Below are 20,628 nucleotides of genomic sequence, written 5' to 3'. Positions count from 1 at the left end.
ATATAATTGTTGAAAGAAATAAACTACAAAATTATTAAAATTTACATCAACTAAAATGTCAGAATGAAAATGTTTTTAGAAATTAAAAGTTCTGTATTTTGCCGAACTTGGCACCATGGTTGAAGTTTATGCATACAAAAGAAACAAATAATTATGATTGGTTATAAATTAATAAAATTTAGATGAAAAACACCACAAAAAGTTAGATCTTAGTTTAGCAAAATATTATTTTTCTTTACATAATTTTCATATCAAACAAAGAATTAGAAATATAATCAGATTGTAGAAAAAACCAGAAAACAGAAAAAGTTTTTAAAAAAGAAAATTCACGAAATTGATTAAAAAACAGAATTCATGTATCGAGTGAAGAGATCACATTATTTCCGAGGCAACTCTAACCCATTTTACTCAATTATATTGTGTTTTATTATATTCACCAAATATTTTTGTAAAAGTACACGTTATTGGTTATAGACTACATCTTGCCCTACACTATTGACACCACGTCCAACCATTTTAATGATATTCTTAAAGTGTGGTCCAATAATTATGATTGTAAAATAAGCCCAACATATTATTTTTACATTTATTTATTTTTCTTTATATTAGTAGAAGAAAATAAATTTGGATAAAATATTTGGATCCGAAGAACCAAACCGAACTTGCTTTGAAAGTAATACTAAACACAAAGTAAAACATATAAAGTACTCAAATGGATCTAAAGTTTAATATCCGGATAACGAGATCTGAATCCAATCCAAACTAAAATATTTTGGATACCGAAAACACAATTATATACCTAAATATAATAGTTCATTTAAATTTTATATCTATTAGATACTAATTAATATGAATATACCTAAAATAATCAAATATGATAATTAAACTATTTTATGTAAATTTTAGTATTTGGTCTTATATTATTTAAATTTTTAAATCTTCTATTATTTTTACTTTTGGATTTTGAAGATTAATTATATTTGCATTTTTTTAAAAAAATTACATAATTAAAAAAGGAACCCAAACTCGAACCTAAACTGAACATGCAATGCTTCGAACCAAATACAAAACACATTCAAACCAAAAATTGTAAATATCTGAATCATATTTAAATTTCTAACTCTAAACATTAAAATCCGAAATCCGAATATATCAACTAAATCCGAACAGATATTTGAATGCTCATCACTTGAAAAAATATATGACATACAGTGAAACTTCTATAAATTAATAATGTTGAGACTACACCAAAATTATAATTTTTTATTAATTTATAGATATTATTAATTTATCGATATACTAACTGAACCAAATACTCAATTTAGAACTATAAAATTATATATATAAATTTTTAGTATATATTAATTTATAGAATATTAATTTAAAAAAGTTATATTGTATTTTTTATTATAATTTAAAATAAATAATCTAATTAGTTATTTTACTCCGTGTAATGATGCATATTACTAACTAGTGTTATATATAAGGGTATATAATACGATCTCAGATCTCTGACATAACCTATATATTCTTTCACCTTTGTTATTATCATTGTTTTTAACATCTGTCTTATTAAAAGCAGATGTTCTAAATACTCCAATCTCGTTTGTCAGCCATATTTGGATTCATGAATTATAATATCACAGAACTAAACTATCACCTGCTTTTACAGAGCTTTAGTTTTGTCAAAATGTTTCTTAGAGCTTACGTATCATCTATACTAAAATAATTATTGTCTGGAAGCTCGATATTGTTTATAAAAGTTGTTACGTTCAATGACAATTAAAAAGGGAGATGAACCATGTTTGGAGTTGTATAGATCTGAAACCATGTTATGCATGTGACTAGAAAATATATATATATACCTTTTAGATCTTTAATTATGTTTTTGACGAAATCAACATTCAACACTATTTCTATTTTGAACTTTCATCTACACTTTTAAGAAGTTGTAACAAATCAAAATTTTAAGGGATGTGAATGGATCTCATCTAAAATTCATTTTATTATTGTGGGCTTGACCTAACATAATACAAGTGGAATTTGAGGGAAAAATTAGTTATTTTATTCAAAATTTAGTTATTTTATTCTTAAAAGTTAAAATAAAAATTGATTTTTTAAGAATTGGTTTTGAATGTTGGAGATTAATTTTCTAAGTTTTATTTAAAACTTATTATTAAATGAGCACATTTGAAAAACAAAATGTAAAGTTGACAAAAAAAAAACAAAATGTATTAAAATAAGAGAATTAATTTGTGTATTAAATCTGGTAGCAAAAAGAAAAATTAGTATTAAAAAGTTGAACGAAATTAAGTTGGTAGTATTTTTATGAAAATTTACCCTTTCTTAACGTAATTATAAACAAAAGTCAAGAAATTGAAATTTGCATGGGGCTTATTCACCATTACTATTTGTCATTATGAAAACTAAAGCTACTTTAGGGTAGTTTTTTTTTTTTTTTTTTGCTAAAAACTTTAGGGTAGTTGGTATTATTTTTTCACTCATATCAATTTATCAACTGTCCCAAAATATTAACAATAAATACTCTTTCACGTGCTCTAACTTCACAATGATCCCTCTGCTGTCATCCCACAACCAAAAGAGTAGTACTACTCTCCATCTCTGATCAAACGAGATCGTCTTCTCTCACCCTCTCTCTCTCACATGGGTTGTTGCGTTAGCTCCGGCACCGCTGATCGGACCAATGAGAACGGGTCCAACAAGAACACGACCATTGTCGAAGAAGAAACAGTCGTCAAAGAAGTCTTGTCGGAGACAACATTTCACACTACTTCCTCTGGTGTCCAAAACTCAGCCATGGATGATCCGGTGAAAAGGAAGATCCGGGGAAGAGAGGAGGGAAAACAAAAAGTTACTCCGGACTCGTGTATGACCCGACCCGTCTTGAACGACCCGGAAGAAGGATCAGAGGTTTCGGAGATATGTAGCTTGAGCTTGAGTGAGAGTGTTTCTTCGACGGCTGTGATGAATGGGTACGGTGAGGAAGAAGTGAAGCAGAGGAAATCTCAGAGATCCCCGGCTAAAACTCGGATCCGGGTCACTGGTAGTAATTATCCGACCCGAATAACCGATCAATCTTCTCGTAAGAGAAACAACGGAGTGTGTAATACTGGAGAGAGAGTCGGGTCGGGTATGAGAGACCCGGGTGAGAGATCCGGAAGAAGGTCGAGATCGCCGGCGACGAATAGATCCGTGATGGATTCGAATCAGAGTCGGGTGGGTGGGGTAAGGGCTCAGAAGAGTAGTCAGTCTCCGGGTCGGGTTAAGTTAGATCCGAATAAGAACACGTTGGATCAGAAACAATATCAAAACTACGGCTATACCACCGCAGAGTTGTTAGAGAACCCACTTGTTTCATTAGAGTGTTTCATATTTCTCTGAAGAAAATGATATTCCGAGAAAGACTTTTCTCTTCTTTTCTTTTTTCAAACATTTGAAGCTGGATTGTAATTCGTTATGCCACTTACCTTACCTCTGTAATTCATTTTTAATACTAAAACTGAAATAGACAATTTACAAATAAATATCTCATAAAGTAATCTCTGTAATTCATTTGTGTGTTTTAATGTTTGTAGAAAATTGTACTTTTGGTAAACTGATGTCAGGAAAATTAAGATCATATAGTAAAATGTTTTTTTTCTTCTGTTTGCTTGTTATATCTTTGGATAATTAGGTTGTAATGATATTCTATGAAGAAATACTATTTTTTTTTTGTTTTAATGTTAAATTGATGCAAAAGATATTTTTATAACTGTAATATGAAAAGATTTATTCTTACTTTCCTAACAATCTTTGTAACATTTCAGTCAGGCCACATCTCTCTTTATTTTAAATTAAAGTAGACAATTACATGTAGGTGTTGTTCGTTTGCTCATACAAGTGATCCATTTTGGTGAAGATGTAAATCAATGTTTATTTATGCATTAAAATGCTATATCCAGATGGGTCATCCAACCACATTTGGAAAAACACATCTCAAATTCTATTCAAATGAATGTAAGTTTTCACAGAGCACGTAGGTAAGAGGGAGTCCTCACCAAAAAAAAAATTCGTCAAATCAAAAAATACACTTTCATGTTAAAATAGAAAAATTCAATTTCTCGGGAAAACGTAAAAAAAAAAATTTCCCGCCAAAACCGTAAAAACAGATTTTTTCGCTAGAACCATAAAAATTCACTTTTCTGCCAAACCGTAAAATGAACTTTTCCACAAAAATCCTAAAAAACACTTTCTCTGCCAAAACCGTAAAAAATACAATTTCCCGTCAAAACCAAAAACCGCAATTTCTGCAAAAATCAAAACGTAATTTTCCACCAAAATCAGAAAATTCAATTTTCTGCAAAACCAGAAAATGTAATTTCTCACAAAAACCAAAAAACACCATATAATTAAACATAATATTATAATAGTTAGATCAAGCAAAGATATATAAATCATTTGTTTATTAAATTCAATCAAAGAGAAATAGAGTTGCGTAAACAAACAAAAATTCATCTAGATGGTATCATTTGGATTGATCACCTACATGGATCATTTAGATGGAGTTGTCAGATGTACAAACGACATGGCCCATAGTCTTATGCTGCTAGCGCGTGAGTCGATGCTGGAGATGGCTTATCATTTATTTTTCTTTGTTCATCTTGCTTGAGATTCATTGGTTTTATCTTGGTTGATTAGCAACGTTTCAGAGGTCCAATCCCTTTCTGGTGACAAGCAGTGGAAGAATCGAAGCCATACGGCATAGTAGCTGCGGGATCTGGTTATGTGATATCTCCTATCTCGGTGCTTTTTGGCTATGATTCCATTTGGGGATGCCGAAGGAGATGAGACACTGTCAGATATAGGTCTTTAACATAACAGGGCTAGTCCCGGCTTCTCAAAAGCGTCAGTGATGTCGTCATATGACTTATTCGGTTGCGCTCCCCGGAGTCATACGGGTTTGCTGCCGAAGTGGTATAGCTTGTCAAGTATGCTGTCTTAACCGCAGTTGCTGGCAGTGGAGAGGGCTTTAGGTCGAGGCGGCGGGTGGTTAAAGGATGGTTTCTGTTTTGTTTTTAGATCTTGATTTTTTTAATCAATTTAATCCGCTTTTCTCTATTGGCTGTGACTTTTTGCAACCGAAATTTAGTTTGTAAGACAAAGAGATTACCTGGTTTAAAAATGGTAAATGTAAATTTATATTAAAATGAAAATGTGAAAGTCAATGCAGAGATATTTAGCTCAGTAAAAAGCCAAAGCCGTAAGAGACGAGAAAGAAAAAAAAATATGAAAGTAACCCCCCGTATGGATTGAAGATGATCTAGAGTACCAACATAGTGTTGCCATGATTGGTGAGATATCTCTAAAGCCCTAATTTTGTTAATGAATTAATAAAGCCAAATCGTTTTCATTCCTGATTTAAAAGTCGGGAATATTCTTGCTGAGTCTGTCGATGACAAAAACAATATCATTGTTATAAATAATATTTAGCTAAACCTAAAGAAACAATGAACATATAAAATGAGTTTGTACTACAAAGACAGCAGCGACCTTCCTTTTGAATGATTAATTTAATTCGAAGGCATCATTAAAAAGGGATAGACTTGTAAGATAATATGTAATGGAAAATACGGCAATGACCAATTGTGGCGACATTATGAGCTTGGGCAAACCAGAAAGACACGAGGACTGATTATGCAATGATGACAAAGTTTCAGACTATTTGCTATAAATAGATAACCACACATATGATATATGTCTTACCAAATATAAGTTTATTGAGAAGAGAAACACAAAAAAACCAGAGTTAAAGAAAAAGTAACGCAAACCCAAAAGAAATGGCAAAGAACATCAACTCTGTCAGCTTCACCATTCTCTTGGTCGTCCTCTTGGTAGCTTCCACTGGTAATTTAACAAGCTTTTCTATCATACCTTGTAGTTGTACTTCAGTTTTCTTACGCTGATGAATATGTCAACATGCAGAAATCCTGAAGACCGAGGCTCAAACATTTTGCTTCGAGTGCGGACCGGTGCCGTTTCTAGGTACAAATGCTGATTGCTTCAACTGTTGCAAAACCAAATACGGGAGTCCTCCAGTTGTTAGTGGCGTTGTTGAGGGAAGCGAGAAACACTGTCACTGCTATTGTTGATCGTTGAAATGACCTCATGCAATCACCATGTGTAGCATTTGTTCTCAATCGTTGACATGTCTTTTTTTTTTTTTTATGTTCAAGCGTCTTTTGCTTTCCAATAAGACATCAAGGGCAAAACTTATCACTGCTTTGCCCCCAAGTTTATGCCTATGTTGTGTGTACGTGTGTTTCATTATGAATACAAAAACTGTTTGTGTTCCCCTTTACATTTTCCTATACATTCTTCTGGTCGCTAAAAAGCATTTTTTAAAATATTGACCTGTCTTGATGTATAAACTCCTTTGTGTCTGTGTCTTCACAAGTTCACTAGCTAGAAACATCAAATTTAGTATATATAAATACCAAAAATGGTGTTCATCTTCAAAAAGAGTTCTATAGTGATCAGAAATAGAATTCTATATTCCAAAAAGCTAAGAATATAAGGATTTTTATTGATAAGACAAAGTTGATGGAATGATACAGTTTTAACTCCTAAATGGAACCAAACGAAATTAGAATTTTCAAATGCTAAACCTCGTTTTATTGAATATATTGAACCTGATGGAAGGATATGACTAGAAATAAGTACTAGAACGGTAGAACCTCATGATTAAAGGAGAAATATAGGTTACATATTTCTTATATTCCTATAAAGAAAACCTTTTAATATATTCCATCGGATATATCAAAACTGAATAGATTCTTTCAAAATTCATATACAAATAAAAAACAGAGCATAAGTTGAAAATAGTATGGAAATGGAGTTTAAAAAAATGCATCAAACTGAGCCATACCAATAGAAATAAATATTAAAGGCTTTTAATGATAGAAATTAAGCTAAAGTAATCAAATCATTTCTCCTCCTTCTCTCTCTAGACCCTGTTTTTTTTCAAATCGTCATTTGCCTCTCAGCTGCTAGCGCGTGTGTCGATGCTAGAGATGGCTTATCATTTATTTTTTTGTTCATCTTACTTGAGATTCATTGGTTGATTAGCAAGGTTTCAGAGGTTCAATCCCTTTCCGGTGACAAGCAGTGGAAGAATCGAAGCCATACGGCATAGTAGCTGCCGGCCCTGGTTATGTGATATCTCCTGTCCCGGTGCTTTTTGGCTATGATTCCGTTTGGGGATGCCGCAGGAGATGAGACACTGTAAAATCTAGGTCTTTAACATAACAGGGCTAGTCCTGGCTTCTCAAAAGCGTCAAGGATGTTGTCTTAACCGCAGTTGCTTACGGTGGAGAGGGCTTTAGGTTGAGGCGGCGGGTGGTTAAAGAATGACTACTGTTTTATCTATAGATCTTGGATTTTTTAAATCGATTTAATCCGGTTTTCTATATTGACTGTGACTTTTCGTAACCGAAATTTTAGTTTGTAAGACAAAAAAATTACCTGGTTTAAAGATGGTAGATGTAAATCTATCTTATTAATGTAGAATTACTTTAAACTTTTGTTTGGTAATAGGGATATGAGTCTTTAAAAAAACTAAATTTTGTTTGGTAACAAAGATAGTAGAGAATTTTGTCTTTTCCTTATTTAAATGATAGATTTAAGTATTTAATGTTTTTTCCTAATTTAAATAATAAATTTCTTTAATAGAATGAATCTTAACCAAAATAAATTTCCTTATAGATTTTTTGTTAACATTAAATATTTTTCAATATTTATTAATAAAAATAATAAAATAAAAATCACACATCAAAATCAATTTATATATCATATAAATAAAATATAAAATATTTTATTTATAAATTGTTAGTATAACACTTTTATAATATAAGTCCAATTAGTTTATAAATATTAGATTTTTATATGATACACTGTGATATAATAGACGATGAAAATCACATAATATAATTATTTAAAGTGTTATAAATAAAAAAATTGTTTTAAAATGTTATACTAATAATTATGTAATACATATTAATTTACATATATATATATATAGATATTATCATTAGAAGAAAGAAAAAAATTGAAGTGAAAGCAAATATTTATACGGCCACGGGTCAAACTATAGAAATAAACAACAATGGCGTAAGATTTTTTTTTAACAAATTTATTTTAATTTCAAATATGTTTATATATTTTATTTATTTATAAATTATTTTATTTTTCATTAATAATGCTAAGATTTTGGAATTGGAAAAAATTATGACCCATCTCTATATTATTTTAATTAGGAATTTAAAATTTATATCAAAATATTTTTTTAAACTTTTAATTTTTATTATAACTACAAATGTTAATTTTCAATCTAAATTTATGTTTAAATATTACAAATATGTTATTTAGAAATAAAAACTAAAAACATAAAATAAATACCCGCCCGGTTGGGCGGGTCAAGATCTAGTTTGTATTAAATGAAAATGTGAAAGTCAATGCAGGGATATTTAGCTCAGCAGAAGCCAAAGCCCTAAGAGATGAGAAATAAAATAAAAATATGAAAGTAACCCATATGGATTGAAGATGCTCTAGAGTACCAACATAGTGTTGCCATGATTGGTGAAATATCTCTAAAGCCCTAATTTTGTTAATGAATTAATAAAGCCAAATCGTTTTTATTCCTGATTTAAAAGTCGGGAAGATTCTTGCTGAGTCTGTCGATGAAAAAAACAATATCATTGTTATAAATAATATTTAGCTAAACCTAAAGAAGCAATGAACATATAAAATGAGTTTGTACTACAAAGACAGCAGCGACCTTCCTTTTGAATGATTAATTTAAGACGAAGGCATCATTAAAAAGGGATAGACTTGTAAGATAATATGTAATGGAAAATACGGCAATGACCAATTGTGGCGACATTATGAGCTCGGGCAAACCAGAAAGACACGAGGACTGATTATGCAATGATGACAAAGTTTCAGACTATTTGCTATAAATAGATAACCACACATATGATATGTCTTACCAAATATAAGTTTATTGAGAAGAGAAACACAAAAAAAACAGAGTTAAAGAAAAAGTAACGCAAACCCAAAATAAATGGCAAAGAACATCAACTCTGTCAGCTTCACCATTCTCTTGGTCGTCCTCTTGGTAGCTTCCACTGGTAATTTAACAAGCTTTTCTATCATACCTTGTAGTTGTACTTCAGTTTTCTTACGCTGATGAATATGTCAACATGCAGAAATCCTGAAGACCGAGGCTCAAACATTTTGCTTCGAGTGCGGACCGGTGCCGTTTCTAGGTACAAATGCTGATTGCTTCAACTGTTGCAAAACCAAATACGGGAGTCCTCCAGTTGTTAGTGGCGTTGTGGAGGGAAGCGAGAAACACTGTCACTGCTATTGTTGATCGTTGAAATGACCTCATGCAATCACCATGTGTAGCATTCGTTTTCAACCGTTGATATGTCCTTTTTTTATATTGTTCAAGCGTCTTTTGCTTTCCAATAAGACATCGAGGGCAAAACTTATCACTGCTTTGCCCCCAAGTTTATGCCTATGTTGTGTGTACGTGTGTTTCATTATGAATACAAAAACTCGTTTGTGTTCCCCTTTTCATTTTCCCATACACACTACAAGAAAACAGTCATATTGCAATAGTGTTATATTGTTGCAATATGCTCATATACGGTTGCAAATATAAAATTGCAATAAAAATGTGAGAAATTTTAACTTCTTGTTGTTTGAATGTTGCAAATTCATATTTGTTGCATATACATAGCAAAATTAACAACGAATTGAGTTGTTGCTAAATATGTCGTATTATTGCAACAAGTTTTTATGACAATTTTGTTGTATATTTACAACGTAATTTTGTAACCACAAAAGGTGGCAAGTCATTGCTACATAAAATATATAGCAAAAAACATTGCAAATTTGCAAAAATTTTAAATGTAGTAATATCAATAAAAAAAAGCTACATAGCAATTGTTTTTTCAAACTTTTCTGTAATTACTTTAAAATAATATTGATGCAAATATTTGTTGACGGTGATTACCATATGGTTAACAATTAATAATTTTAATATAATTATTAGAAATCAACTGTTTTGCATAGATTAATCATTTTAGTATCCTTTTGTAGCAATATTAGATGTGTTATTTATTTTTAGATTATATATATTTTATAATAGAAAAAATTCAGATAACCAACTTTATTAAATAAAATATTAAAAATTTCAAAAATGCATTAATAAAGAAAACCCAACGATAGTTTAAAACTAAAAAAAAAACTAATAAAACCTTAGAAAAATAACTAAAGCAGCCAATTAAAACTCAGTTGTTGACACCCCTTGATACAATAGCTGGACAAAGGATGACTATCATTTTTTTCAAGCCTTCAAATTTGTTCAGCCTTTCTTTGATATCTGCATTTTCTTCAGAAATATCTTGTATCTGTTTTTTTCTGAATACTTTACCACAATGATCCATTCATATGAGAAAGATTAAGAACACCTAAGATATTCATTGGCTAGGCTGCTTCTTGATTATGAGTCTATGACTATCATTTACCATCTGATTCATCTGGAAAAAAAATTCTGTAGATGATTTACTTTGGAAGAACCACGGTGTGCAGAAGTTAAAATTATTAAAAACACTCGTATAAACTCTCTATATATATATGGAAACAATAAAATCTAAGTGAATCTTGATAATGAGTTATCCATTTCTGTTAATATATTATTCTCAAAACAAACTAAAAGTCAAAACGGTAAATGAAGAACAACATTTGACACAATAAAATATTCTAATAGTTGCCAAAGAATTACGTAACAAGATAGATTACTTAAAAATCCTTTTTTGAACTTAGTAACAACAATGACGCAAAAGAAATTTGAGAAGTTTTTTTCAAAAAAAAAAAAAAACTTTTGAGAAGTTACCTGTGATTGTTCTGCATCTTATCTTCCTCATGTGATCTACGATCTATCCCATGTTGTAAAACATGAACTTTGGCAGAGAAGAAACAAAAAGTACACTAAAACTTTATCAGTTCAAAAATAAATGTATCTCGATATAAGATTTTTAGAGAGAAGCGGGCAAGTTAATTAAGATACCATATTAGACCAAAACAAAATAAAATTCATAAAATAAAACTGTTAACAAATCTCAAGAATCTGAAACTTTTAAAATATAGTGTACATAATAAATATACAATATAAATATATATTATATATTTCTTGTAATTAATTTATGAAAACCATTTAAGTTTTTCTACAAAGACATATAATTAAAAATATAATTACTGCCACATTTTTGCCGCATTTTTGTTTTTTTGCAAATTAGCAATGATCCAAGAGTGTTGAATGTTTCTTGAAAAAATTGTAAGATATTTGTTTATACTGCAAAAGATTGCAATTTAGTAACAAAAACATGCAATGTCTATTATAGTTGTTATTTTACAATAAATTTATAATGAAAATGTAACAAATATTCTTTATTGCAAAAATATTGCAATAATCATAGCAAATTATTAACGAAAATTAACGTCGCAATATTTCTGTTGCAATAGAGCTATTTTCTTGTAGTGACATTCTTCATGTCGCTAAAAGTATCTATAAATATTGACTTGTCTTGTTGTATAAATTCCTTTGTGTCTGTGTCTTCACATGTTCTCTAGCTAGAAACACTGAATTTACTATATATAAATACCATAAGCAGTGTTCATCATCAAAAAGAGCTCTATAGTGATCAGAAATAGAATTCTATATTCCAAAAAGATAAAAATATAAGAATTTTTATTGAATAAGACAAAGTGGATGGAATGGTACAATTTTAACTCCTAAATGGAACTAAACGGAATTATAATTCAAATGCTAAACCTCATTTTATTGAATATACGGAACCTGATAGAAGGATATGACTAGAAATAAGTACTAGAACCTCATGATTAAAGAAGAAATATATGTTACATATTTCTTACTTTCCTAACAATCTTTGTAACATTTCAGTCAGGCCACATCTCTCTTTATTTTAAATTAAAGTAGACAATTACATGTAGGTGTTGTTCGTTTGCTCATACAAGTGATTCATTTTGGTGAAGATGCAAATCAATGTTTATTTATGCATTAAAATGCTATATCCAGATGGGTCATCCAACCACATTTGGAAAAACTCATCTCAAATTCTATCCAAATGAATGTAAGTTTTCACAGAGCACGTAGGTAAAAGGGAGTCCTCACCAAAAAAAAAATTCGTCAAATCAAAAAATACACTTTCATGTTAAAATAGAAAAATTCAATTTCTCGGGAAAACGTAAAAAAAAAGTTTTCCCGCCAAAACCGTAAAAACAGATTTTTTCGCTAGAACCATAAAAATTCACTTTTCTGCCAAACCGTAAAATGAACTTTTCCACAAAAATCCTAAAAAACACTTTCTCTGCCAAAACCGTAAAAAATACAATTTTCCGTCAAAACCAAAAACCGCAATTTCTGCAAAAATCAAAACGTAATTTTCCGCCAAAATCAGAAAATTCAATTTTCTGCAAAACCAGAAAATGTAATTTCCCACAAAAACCATAAAACAAAATTTCCGTCAAAACCGGAAAAATACAATTTCCCGCAAAAATAAAAAAAAACCGTAAAATGCAATTTTCTGTTAAAATAGCAAATACGTAATTTCCAACCAAAACCAAAAAACACCATATAATTAAACATAATATTATAATAGTTAGATCAAGCAAAGATATATAAATCATTTGTTTATTAAATTCAATCAAAGAGAAATAGAGATGCGTAAACAAACAAAAATTCATCTAGATGGTATCATTTGGATTGATCACCTACATGGATCATTTAGATGGAGTTGTCAGATGTACAAACGACATGGCCCATAGTCTTATGCTGCTAGCGCGTGAGTCGATGCTGGAGATGGCTTATCATTTATTTTTCTTTGTTCATCTTGCTTGAGATTCATTGGTTTTATCTTGGTTGATTAGCAAGGTTTCAGAGGTCCAATCCCTTTATGGTGACAAGCAGTGGAAGAATCGAAGCCATACGGCATAGTAGCTGCGGGCTCTGGTTATGTGATATCTCCTATCTCGGTGCTTTTTGGCTATGATTCCATTTGGGGATGCCGAAGGAGATGAGACACTGTCAGATATAGGTCTTTAACATAACAGGGCTAGTCCCGGCTTCTCAAAAGCGTCAGTGATGTCGTCATATGACTTATTCGGTTGCGCTCCCCGGAGTCATACGGGTTTGCTGCCGAAGTGGTATAGCTTGTCAAGTATGCTGTCTTAACCGCAGTTGCTAGCGGTGGAGAGGGCTTTAGGTCGAGGCGGCGGGTGGTTAAAGGATGGTTTCTGTTTTGTTTTTAGATCTTGATTTTTTTTAATCGATTTAATCCGCTTTTCTCTATTGGCTGTGACTTTTTGCAACCGAAATTTAGTTTGTAAGACAAAGAGATTACCTGGTTTAAAAATGGTTAATGTAAATTTATATTAAAATGAAAATGTGAAAGTCAATGCAGAGATATTTAGCTCAGTAAAAAGCCAAAGCCGTAAGAGACGAGAAAGAAAAAAAAATATGAAAGTAACCCCCCGTATGGATTGAAGATGATCTAGAGTACCAACATAGTGTTGCCATGATTGGTGAGATATCTCTAAAGCGCTAATTTTGTTAATGAATTAATAAAGCCAAATCGTTTTCATTCCTGATTTAAAAGTCGGGAATATTCTTGCTGAGTCTGTCGATGACAAAAACAATATCATTGTTATAAATAATATTTAGCTAAACCTAAAGAAACAATGAACATATAAAATGAGTTTGTACTACAAAGACAGCAGCGACCTTCCTTTTGAATGATTAATTTAATTCGAAGGCATCATTAAAAAGGGATAGACTTGTAAGATAATATGTAATGGAAAATACGGCAATGACCAATTGTGGCGACATTATGAGCTTGGGCAAACCAGAAAGACACGAGGACTGATTATGCAATGATGACAAAGTTTCAGACTATTTGCTATAAATAGATAACCACACATATGATATATGTCTTACCAAATATAAGTTTATTGAGAAGAGAAACACAAAAAAACCAGAGTTAAAGAAAAAGTAACGCAAACCCAAAAGAAATGGCAAAGAACATCAACTCTGTCAGCTTCACCATTCTCTTGGTCGTCCTCTTGGTAGCTTCCACTGGTAATTTAACAAGCTTTTCTATCATACCTTGTAGTTGTACTTCAGTTTTCTTACGCTGATGAATATGTCAACATGCAGAAATCCTGAAGACCGAGGCTCAAACATTTTGCTTCGAGTGCGGACCGGTGCCGTTTCTAGGTACAAATGCTGATTGCTTCAACTGTTGCAAAACCAAATACGGGAGTCCTCCAGTTGTTAGTGGCGTTGTTGAGGGAAGCGAGAAACACTGTCACTGCTATTGTTGATCGTTGAAATGACCTCATGCAATCACCATGTGTAGCATTTGTTCTCAATCGTTGACATGTCTTTTTTTTTTTATGTTCAAGCGTCTTTTGCTTTCCAATAAGACATCAAGGGCAAAACTTATCACTGCTTTGCCCCCAAGTTTATGCCTATGTTGTGTGTACGTGTGTTTCATTATGAATACAAAAACTCGTTTGTGTTCCCCTTTACATTTTCCTATACATTCTTCTGGTCGCTAAAAAGCATTTTTTAAAATATTGACCTGTCTTGATGTATAAACTCCTTTGTGTCTGTGTCTTCACAAGTTCACTAGCTAGAAACATCAAATTTAGTATATATAAATACCAAAAATGGTGTTCATCTTCAAAAAGAGTTCTATAGTGATCAGAAATAGAATTCTATATTCCAAAAAGCTAAGAATATAAGGATTTTTATTGATAAGACAAAGTTGATGGAATGATACAGTTTTAACTCCTAAATGGAACCAAACGAAATTAGAATTTTCAAATGCTAAACCTCGTTTTATTGAATATATTGAACCTGATGGAAGGATATGACTAGAAATAAGTACTAGAACGGTAGAACCTCATGATTAAAGGAGAAATATAGGTTACATATTTCTTATATTCCTATAAAGAAAACCTTTTAATATATTCCATCGGATATATCAAAACTGAATAGATTCTTTCAAAATTCATATACAAATAAAAAACAGAGCATAAGTTGAAAATAGTATGGAAATGGAGTTTAAAAAAATGCATCAAACTGAGCCATACCAATAAAAATAAATATTAAAGGCTTTTAATGATAGAAATTAAGCTAAAGTAATCAAATCATTTCTCCTCCTTCTCTCTCTAGACCCTGTTTTTTTTTCAAATCGTCATTTGCCTCTCAGCTGCTAGCGTGTGTGTCGATGCTAGAGATGGCTTATCATTTATTTTTTTGTTCATCTTACTTGAGATTCATTGGTTGATTAGCAAGGTTTCAGAGGTTCAATCCCTTTCCGGTGACAAGCAGTGGAAGAATCGAAGCCATACGGCATAGTAGCTGCCGGCCCTGGTTATGTCACTAGTAGAAAAAACCAAAATAGCAACGAAATTGCAACGATAATTTCGTAGCAAACACTCTGTATAGCAACGAAAATCGTAGCAAACTTTCCGTATAGCTACGAAAATCGTAGCAAACTTTCCATATAGCTACGATTTTGCTACGAATATGACAGTTGCTATTTTGATTTTTTTTACTAGTGTGTGATATCTCCTGTCCCGGTGTTTTTTGGCTATGATTCCGTTTGGGGATGCCGCAGGAGATGAGACACTGTAAAATCTAGGTCTTTAACATAACAGGGCTAGTCCTGGCTTCTCAAAAGCGTCAAGGATGTTGTCTTAACCGCAGTTGCTTACGGTGGAGAGGGCTTTAGGTTGAGGCGACGGGTGGTTAAAGAATGACTACTGTTTTATCTATAGATCTTGGATTTTTTAAATCGATTTAATCCGGTTTTCTATATTGACTGTGACTTTTCCTAACCGAAATTTTAGTTTGTAAGACAAAAAAATTACCTCGTTTAAAGATGGTAGATGTAAATCTATCTTATTAATGTAGAATTACTTTAAACTTTTGTTTGGTAATAGGGATATGAGTCTTTAAAAAAACTAAATTTTGTTTGGTAACAAAGATAGTAGAGAATTTTGTCTTTTCCTTATTTAAATGATAGATTTAAGTATTTAATGTTTTTTCCTAATTTAAATAATAAATTTCTTTAATAGAATGAATCTTAACCAAAATAAATTTCCTTATAGATTTTTTGTTAACATTAAATATTTTTCAATATTTATTAATAAAAATAATAAAATAAAAATCAAACATCAAAATCAATTTATATATCATATAAATAAAATATAAAATATTTTATTTATAAATTGTTAGTATAACACTTTTATAATATAAGTCCAATTAGTTTATAAATATTAGATTTTTATATGATACACTGTGATATAATAGACGATGAAAATCACATAATATAATTATTTAAAGTGTTATAAATAAAAAATTTGTTTTAAAATGTTATACTAATAATTATGTAATACATATTAATTTACATATATATATATATAGATATTATCATTAGAAGAAAGAAAAAAATTGAAGTGAAAGCAAATATTTATACGGCCACGGGTCAAACTATAGAAATAAACAACAATAGCGTAAGATTTTTTTTTAACAAATTTATTTTAATTTCAAATATGTTTATATATTTTATTTATTTATAAATTATTTTATTTTTCATTAATAATGCTAAGATTTTGGAATTGGAAAAAATTATGATCCATCTCTATATTATTTTAATTAGGAATTTAAAATTTATATCAAAATATTTTTTAAACTTTTAATTTTTATTATAACTACAAATGTTAATTTTCAATCTAAATTTATGTTTAAATATTACAAATATGTTATTTATAAATAAAAACTAAAAACATAAAATAAATACCCGCCCGGTTGGGCGGGTCAAGATCTAGTTTGTATTAAATGAAAATGTGAAAGTCAATGCAGGGATATTTAGCTCAGCAGAAGCCAAAGCCCTAAGAGATGAGAAATAAAATAAAAATATGAAAGTAACCCATATGGATTGAAGATGCTCTAGAGTACCAACATAGTGTTGCCATGATTGGTGAAATATCTCTAAAGCCCTAATTTTGTTAATGAATTAATAAAGCCAAATCGTTTTTATTCCTGATTTAAAAGTCGGGAAGATTCTTGCTGAGTCTGTCGATGAAAAAAACAATATCATTGTTATAAATAATATTTAGCTAAACCTAAAGAAGCAATGAACATATAAAATGAGTTTGTACTACAAAGACAGCAGCGACCTTCCTTTTGAATGATTAATTTAAGACGAAGGCATCATTAAAAAGGGATAGACTTGTAAGATGTAATGGAAAATACGGCAATGACCAATTGTGGCGACATTATGAGCTCGGGCAAACCAGAAAGACACGAGGACTGATTATGCAATGATGACAAAGTTTCAGACTATTTGCTATAAATAGATAACCACACATATGATATGTCTTACCAAATATAAGTTTATTGAGAAGAGAAACACAAAAAAAAACAGAGTTAAAGAAAAAGTAACGCAAACCCAAAATAAATGGCAAAGAACATCAACTCTGTCAGCTTCACCATTCTCTTGGTCGTCCTCTTGGTAGCTTCCACTGGTAATTTAACAAGCTTTTCTATCATACCTTGTAGTTGTACTTCAGTTTTCTTACGCTGATGAATATGTCAACATGCAGAAATCCTGAAGACCGAGGCTCAAACATTTTGCTTCGAGTGCGGACCGGTGCCGTTTCTAGGTACAAATGCTGATTGCTTCAACTGTTGCAAAACCAAATACGGGAGTCCTCCAGTTGTTAGTGGCGTTTTGGAGGGAAGCGAGAAACACTGTCACTGCTATTGTTGATCGTTGAAATGACCTCATGCAATCACCATGTGTAGCATTCGTTTTCAACCGTTGATATGTCCTTTTTTTATATTGTTCAAGCGTCTTTTGCTTTCCAATAAGACATCGAGGGCAAAACTTATCACTGCTTTGCCCCCAAGTTTATGCCTATGTTGTGTGTACGTGTGTTTCATTATGAATACAAAAACTCGTTTGTGTTCCCCTTTTCATTTTCCCATACATTCTTCATGTCGCTAAAAGTATCTATAAATATTGACTTGTCTTGTTGTATAAATTCCTTTGTGTCTGTGTCTTCACATGTTCTCTAGCTAGAAACACTGAATTTACTATATATAAATACCATAAGCAGTGTTCGTCATCAAAAAGAGCTCTATAGTGATCAGAAATAGAATTCTATATTCCAAAAAGATAAAAGTATAAGAATTTTTATTGAATCAGACAAAGTGGATGGAATGGTACAATTTTAACTCCTAAATGGAACTAAACGAAATTATAATTCAAATGCTAAACCTCATTTTATTGAATATACGGAACCTGATAGAAGGATATGACTAGAAATAAGTACTAGAACCTTATGATTAAAGAAGAAATATATGTTACATCTATCTTATTAAAACAGAAACATTCTATTAGACCTAACATTTATTTTGTAAGTTTTTAAATTAAATACACATTTATATTTTATAGTTAAACTTACATTAAATCATTAATGATTCTTTCTTTATACTACTATCTATGTTTCCAAACAATATATTTATTTCTTTATACTATTATCAATGTTTCCAAACAATATATTTTTATACTACTATCAATGTTTCCAAACAATACAATAATTAATCTTAGTTATGTTATATCTATCATTTTCTTTTTAAAATTTTGTAGAAACGTCATAATTTCATAAATTGTAAAATAATGAACTTTAGAATTTGGAGTATAAGATTACAAATTATGAAATTATTACAATTTTAATCAAATTAGATTACATATCGGTCATCCAACAGTTCAATCGGTTAGTCTCGGGTTTTAGTAATGTTTTTAATATGAATATTTTAAAAACCTAAATTGAATTGTCAGATCGCCGAATTAACCGGTATAATCACAATCGGGTTGAATTTAAAAACACTGATTTAAATGCAAAAATATTTTAAATACACACTTTTAAAAATTACCAAAATATTTGTTAAGTTATTAGTGAAATTTTTCATCGTAAAATATTCCGCGCTTCCAAAGCGCGGATCAAGATCTAGTATTTCTTACTTTCCTAACAATCTTTGTAACATTTCAGTCAGGCCACATCTCTCTTTATTTTAAATTAAAGTAGACAATTACATGTAGGTGTTGTTCGTTTGCTCATACAAGTGATTCATTTTGGTGAAGATGCAAATCAATGTTTATTTATGCATTAAAATGCTATATCCAGATGGGTCATCCAACCACATTTGGAAAAACTCATCTCAAATTCTATCCAAATGAATGTAAGTTTTCACAGAGCACGTAGGTAAGAGGGAGTCCTCACCAAAAAAAAAATTCGTCAAATCAAAAAATACACTTTCATGTTAAAATAGAAAAATTCAATTTCTCGGGAAAACGTAAAAAAAAAGTTTTTCCGCCAAAACCGTAAAAACAGATTTTTTCGCTAGAACCATAAAAATTCACTTTTCTGCCAAACCGTAAAATGAACTTTTCCACAAAAATCCTAAAAAACACTTTCTCTGCCAAAACCGTAAAAAATACAATTTCCCGTCAAAACCAAAAACCGCAATTTCTGCAAAAATCAAAACGTAATTTTCCGCCAAAATCAGAAAATTCAATTTTCCGCAAAACCAGAAAATGTAATTTCCCACAAAAACCATAAAACAAAATTTCCGTCAAAACCGGAAAAATACAATTTCCCGCAAAAATAAAAAAAAACCGTAAAATGCAGTTTTCTGTTAAAATAGCAAATACGTAATTTCCAACCAAAACCAAAAAACACCATATAATTAAACATAATATTATAATAGTTAGATCAAGCAAAGATATATAAATCATTTGTTTATTAAATTCAATCAAAGAGAAATAGAGATGCGTAAACAAACAAAAATTCATCTAGATGGTATCATTTGGATTGATCACCTACATGGATCATTTAGATGGAGTTTTCAGATGTACAAACGACATGGCCCATAGTCTTATGCTGCTAGTGCGTGAGTCGATGCTGGAGATGGCTTATCATTTATTTTTCTTTGTTCATCTTGCTTGAGATTCATTGGTTTTATCTTGGTTGATTAGCAAGGTTTCAGAGGTCCAATCCCTTTCTGGTGACAAGCAGTGGAAGAATCGAAGCCATACGGCATAGTAGCTGCGGGCTCTGGTTATGTGATATCTCCTATCTCGGTGCTTTTTGGCTATGATTCCATTTGGGGATGCCGAAGGAGATGAGACACTGTCAGATATAGGTCTTTAACATAACAGGGCTAGTCCCGGCTTCTCAAAAGCGCCAGTGATGTCGTCATATGACTTATTCGGTTGCGCTCCCCGGAGTCATACGGGTTTGCTGCCGAAGTGGTATAGCTTGTCAAGTATGCTGTCTTAACCGCAGTTGCTGGCGGTGGAGAGGGCTTTAGGTCGAGGCGGCGGGTGGTTAAAGGATGGTTTCTGTTTTGTTTTTAGATCTTGATTTTTTTAATCGATTTAATCCGCTTTTCTCTATTGGCTGTGA

At 31.1% G+C, this 20,628-nt stretch overlaps 5 protein-coding genes and 1 long non-coding RNA gene across 6 annotated transcripts; all 6 read left to right on the top strand.

Annotated features, from left to right (window-relative positions):
* The first annotated feature begins 2,529 nt into the window (after positions 1–2,529).
* Positions 2,530–3,545, top strand: LOC108809368 (uncharacterized). The gene has a single exon (XM_018581513.2). The coding sequence runs from the start codon at positions 2,665–2,667 to the stop codon at positions 3,400–3,402; it is 738 nt and encodes a 245-aa protein (XP_018437015.1). The 5' UTR covers positions 2,530–2,664; the 3' UTR covers positions 3,403–3,545.
* A 909-nt stretch (positions 3,546–4,454) lies between these two features.
* LOC130496135 (uncharacterized) lies at positions 4,455–5,213 on the top strand. The gene is made up of 2 exons (XR_008935188.1): positions 4,455–4,613; positions 4,699–5,213. It is a non-coding gene; the product is annotated as an uncharacterized LOC130496135 (long non-coding RNA).
* Positions 5,214–5,772: 559 nt separating this feature from the next.
* Positions 5,773–6,163, top strand: LOC130496469 (defensin-like protein 206). The gene is made up of 2 exons (XM_056988539.1): positions 5,773–5,904; positions 5,983–6,163. The coding sequence occupies exons 1-2, from the start codon at positions 5,838–5,840 to the stop codon at positions 6,147–6,149; spliced, it is 234 nt and encodes a 77-aa protein (XP_056844519.1). The 5' UTR covers positions 5,773–5,837; the 3' UTR covers positions 6,150–6,163.
* A 2,890-nt stretch (positions 6,164–9,053) lies between these two features.
* LOC108810893 (defensin-like protein 206) lies at positions 9,054–9,635 on the top strand. Its single transcript, XM_018582966.2, has 2 exons — positions 9,054–9,185; positions 9,264–9,635. The coding sequence occupies exons 1-2, from the start codon at positions 9,119–9,121 to the stop codon at positions 9,428–9,430; spliced, it is 234 nt and encodes a 77-aa protein (XP_018438468.1). The 5' UTR covers positions 9,054–9,118; the 3' UTR covers positions 9,431–9,635.
* Positions 9,636–14,078: 4,443 nt separating this feature from the next.
* On the top strand, positions 14,079–14,737 carry LOC108839079 (defensin-like protein 206). Its single transcript, XM_056988507.1, has 2 exons — positions 14,079–14,221; positions 14,300–14,737. The coding sequence occupies exons 1-2, from the start codon at positions 14,155–14,157 to the stop codon at positions 14,464–14,466; spliced, it is 234 nt and encodes a 77-aa protein (XP_056844487.1). The 5' UTR covers positions 14,079–14,154; the 3' UTR covers positions 14,467–14,737.
* A 2,815-nt stretch (positions 14,738–17,552) lies between these two features.
* On the top strand, positions 17,553–18,131 carry LOC130496481 (defensin-like protein 206). Its single transcript, XM_056988555.1, has 2 exons — positions 17,553–17,682; positions 17,761–18,131. Exons 1-2 carry the CDS (start codon positions 17,616–17,618, stop codon positions 17,925–17,927), a joined length of 234 nt encoding a protein of 77 aa, XP_056844535.1. The 5' UTR covers positions 17,553–17,615; the 3' UTR covers positions 17,928–18,131.
* Positions 18,132–20,628: the final 2,497 nt, after the last annotated feature.

Source organism: Raphanus sativus, chromosome 6 (genome assembly GCF_000801105.2).
Source record: "Raphanus sativus cultivar WK10039 chromosome 6, ASM80110v3, whole genome shotgun sequence".
Classification (NCBI taxonomy): Eukaryota; Viridiplantae; Streptophyta; class Magnoliopsida; order Brassicales; family Brassicaceae; genus Raphanus; species Raphanus sativus.
The sequence above is the reverse complement of the archived record's forward strand: the minus strand, read 5'-3'. Positions and strand labels throughout refer to the sequence as shown.

Bases quoted from the DNA above. Each gene is read 5' to 3' on its own strand.
- LOC108809368 (XM_018581513.2), top strand. From the start codon at position 2,665: ATGGGTTGTTGCGTTAGCTCCGGCACCGCTGATCGGACCAATGAGAAC.
- LOC130496469 (XM_056988539.1), top strand. From the start codon at position 5,838: ATGGCAAAGAACATCAACTCTGTCAGCTTCACCATTCTCTTGGTCGTC. The intron at 5,905-5,982 runs GTAATTTAACAA...GTCAACATGCAG, and splicing joins CCTCTTGGTAGCTTCCACTG to AAATCCTGAAGACCGAGGCT.
- LOC108810893 (XM_018582966.2), top strand. From the start codon at position 9,119: ATGGCAAAGAACATCAACTCTGTCAGCTTCACCATTCTCTTGGTCGTC. The intron at 9,186-9,263 runs GTAATTTAACAA...GTCAACATGCAG, and splicing joins CCTCTTGGTAGCTTCCACTG to AAATCCTGAAGACCGAGGCT.
- LOC108839079 (XM_056988507.1), top strand. From the start codon at position 14,155: ATGGCAAAGAACATCAACTCTGTCAGCTTCACCATTCTCTTGGTCGTC. The intron at 14,222-14,299 runs GTAATTTAACAA...GTCAACATGCAG, and splicing joins CCTCTTGGTAGCTTCCACTG to AAATCCTGAAGACCGAGGCT.
- LOC130496481 (XM_056988555.1), top strand. From the start codon at position 17,616: ATGGCAAAGAACATCAACTCTGTCAGCTTCACCATTCTCTTGGTCGTC. The intron at 17,683-17,760 runs GTAATTTAACAA...GTCAACATGCAG, and splicing joins CCTCTTGGTAGCTTCCACTG to AAATCCTGAAGACCGAGGCT.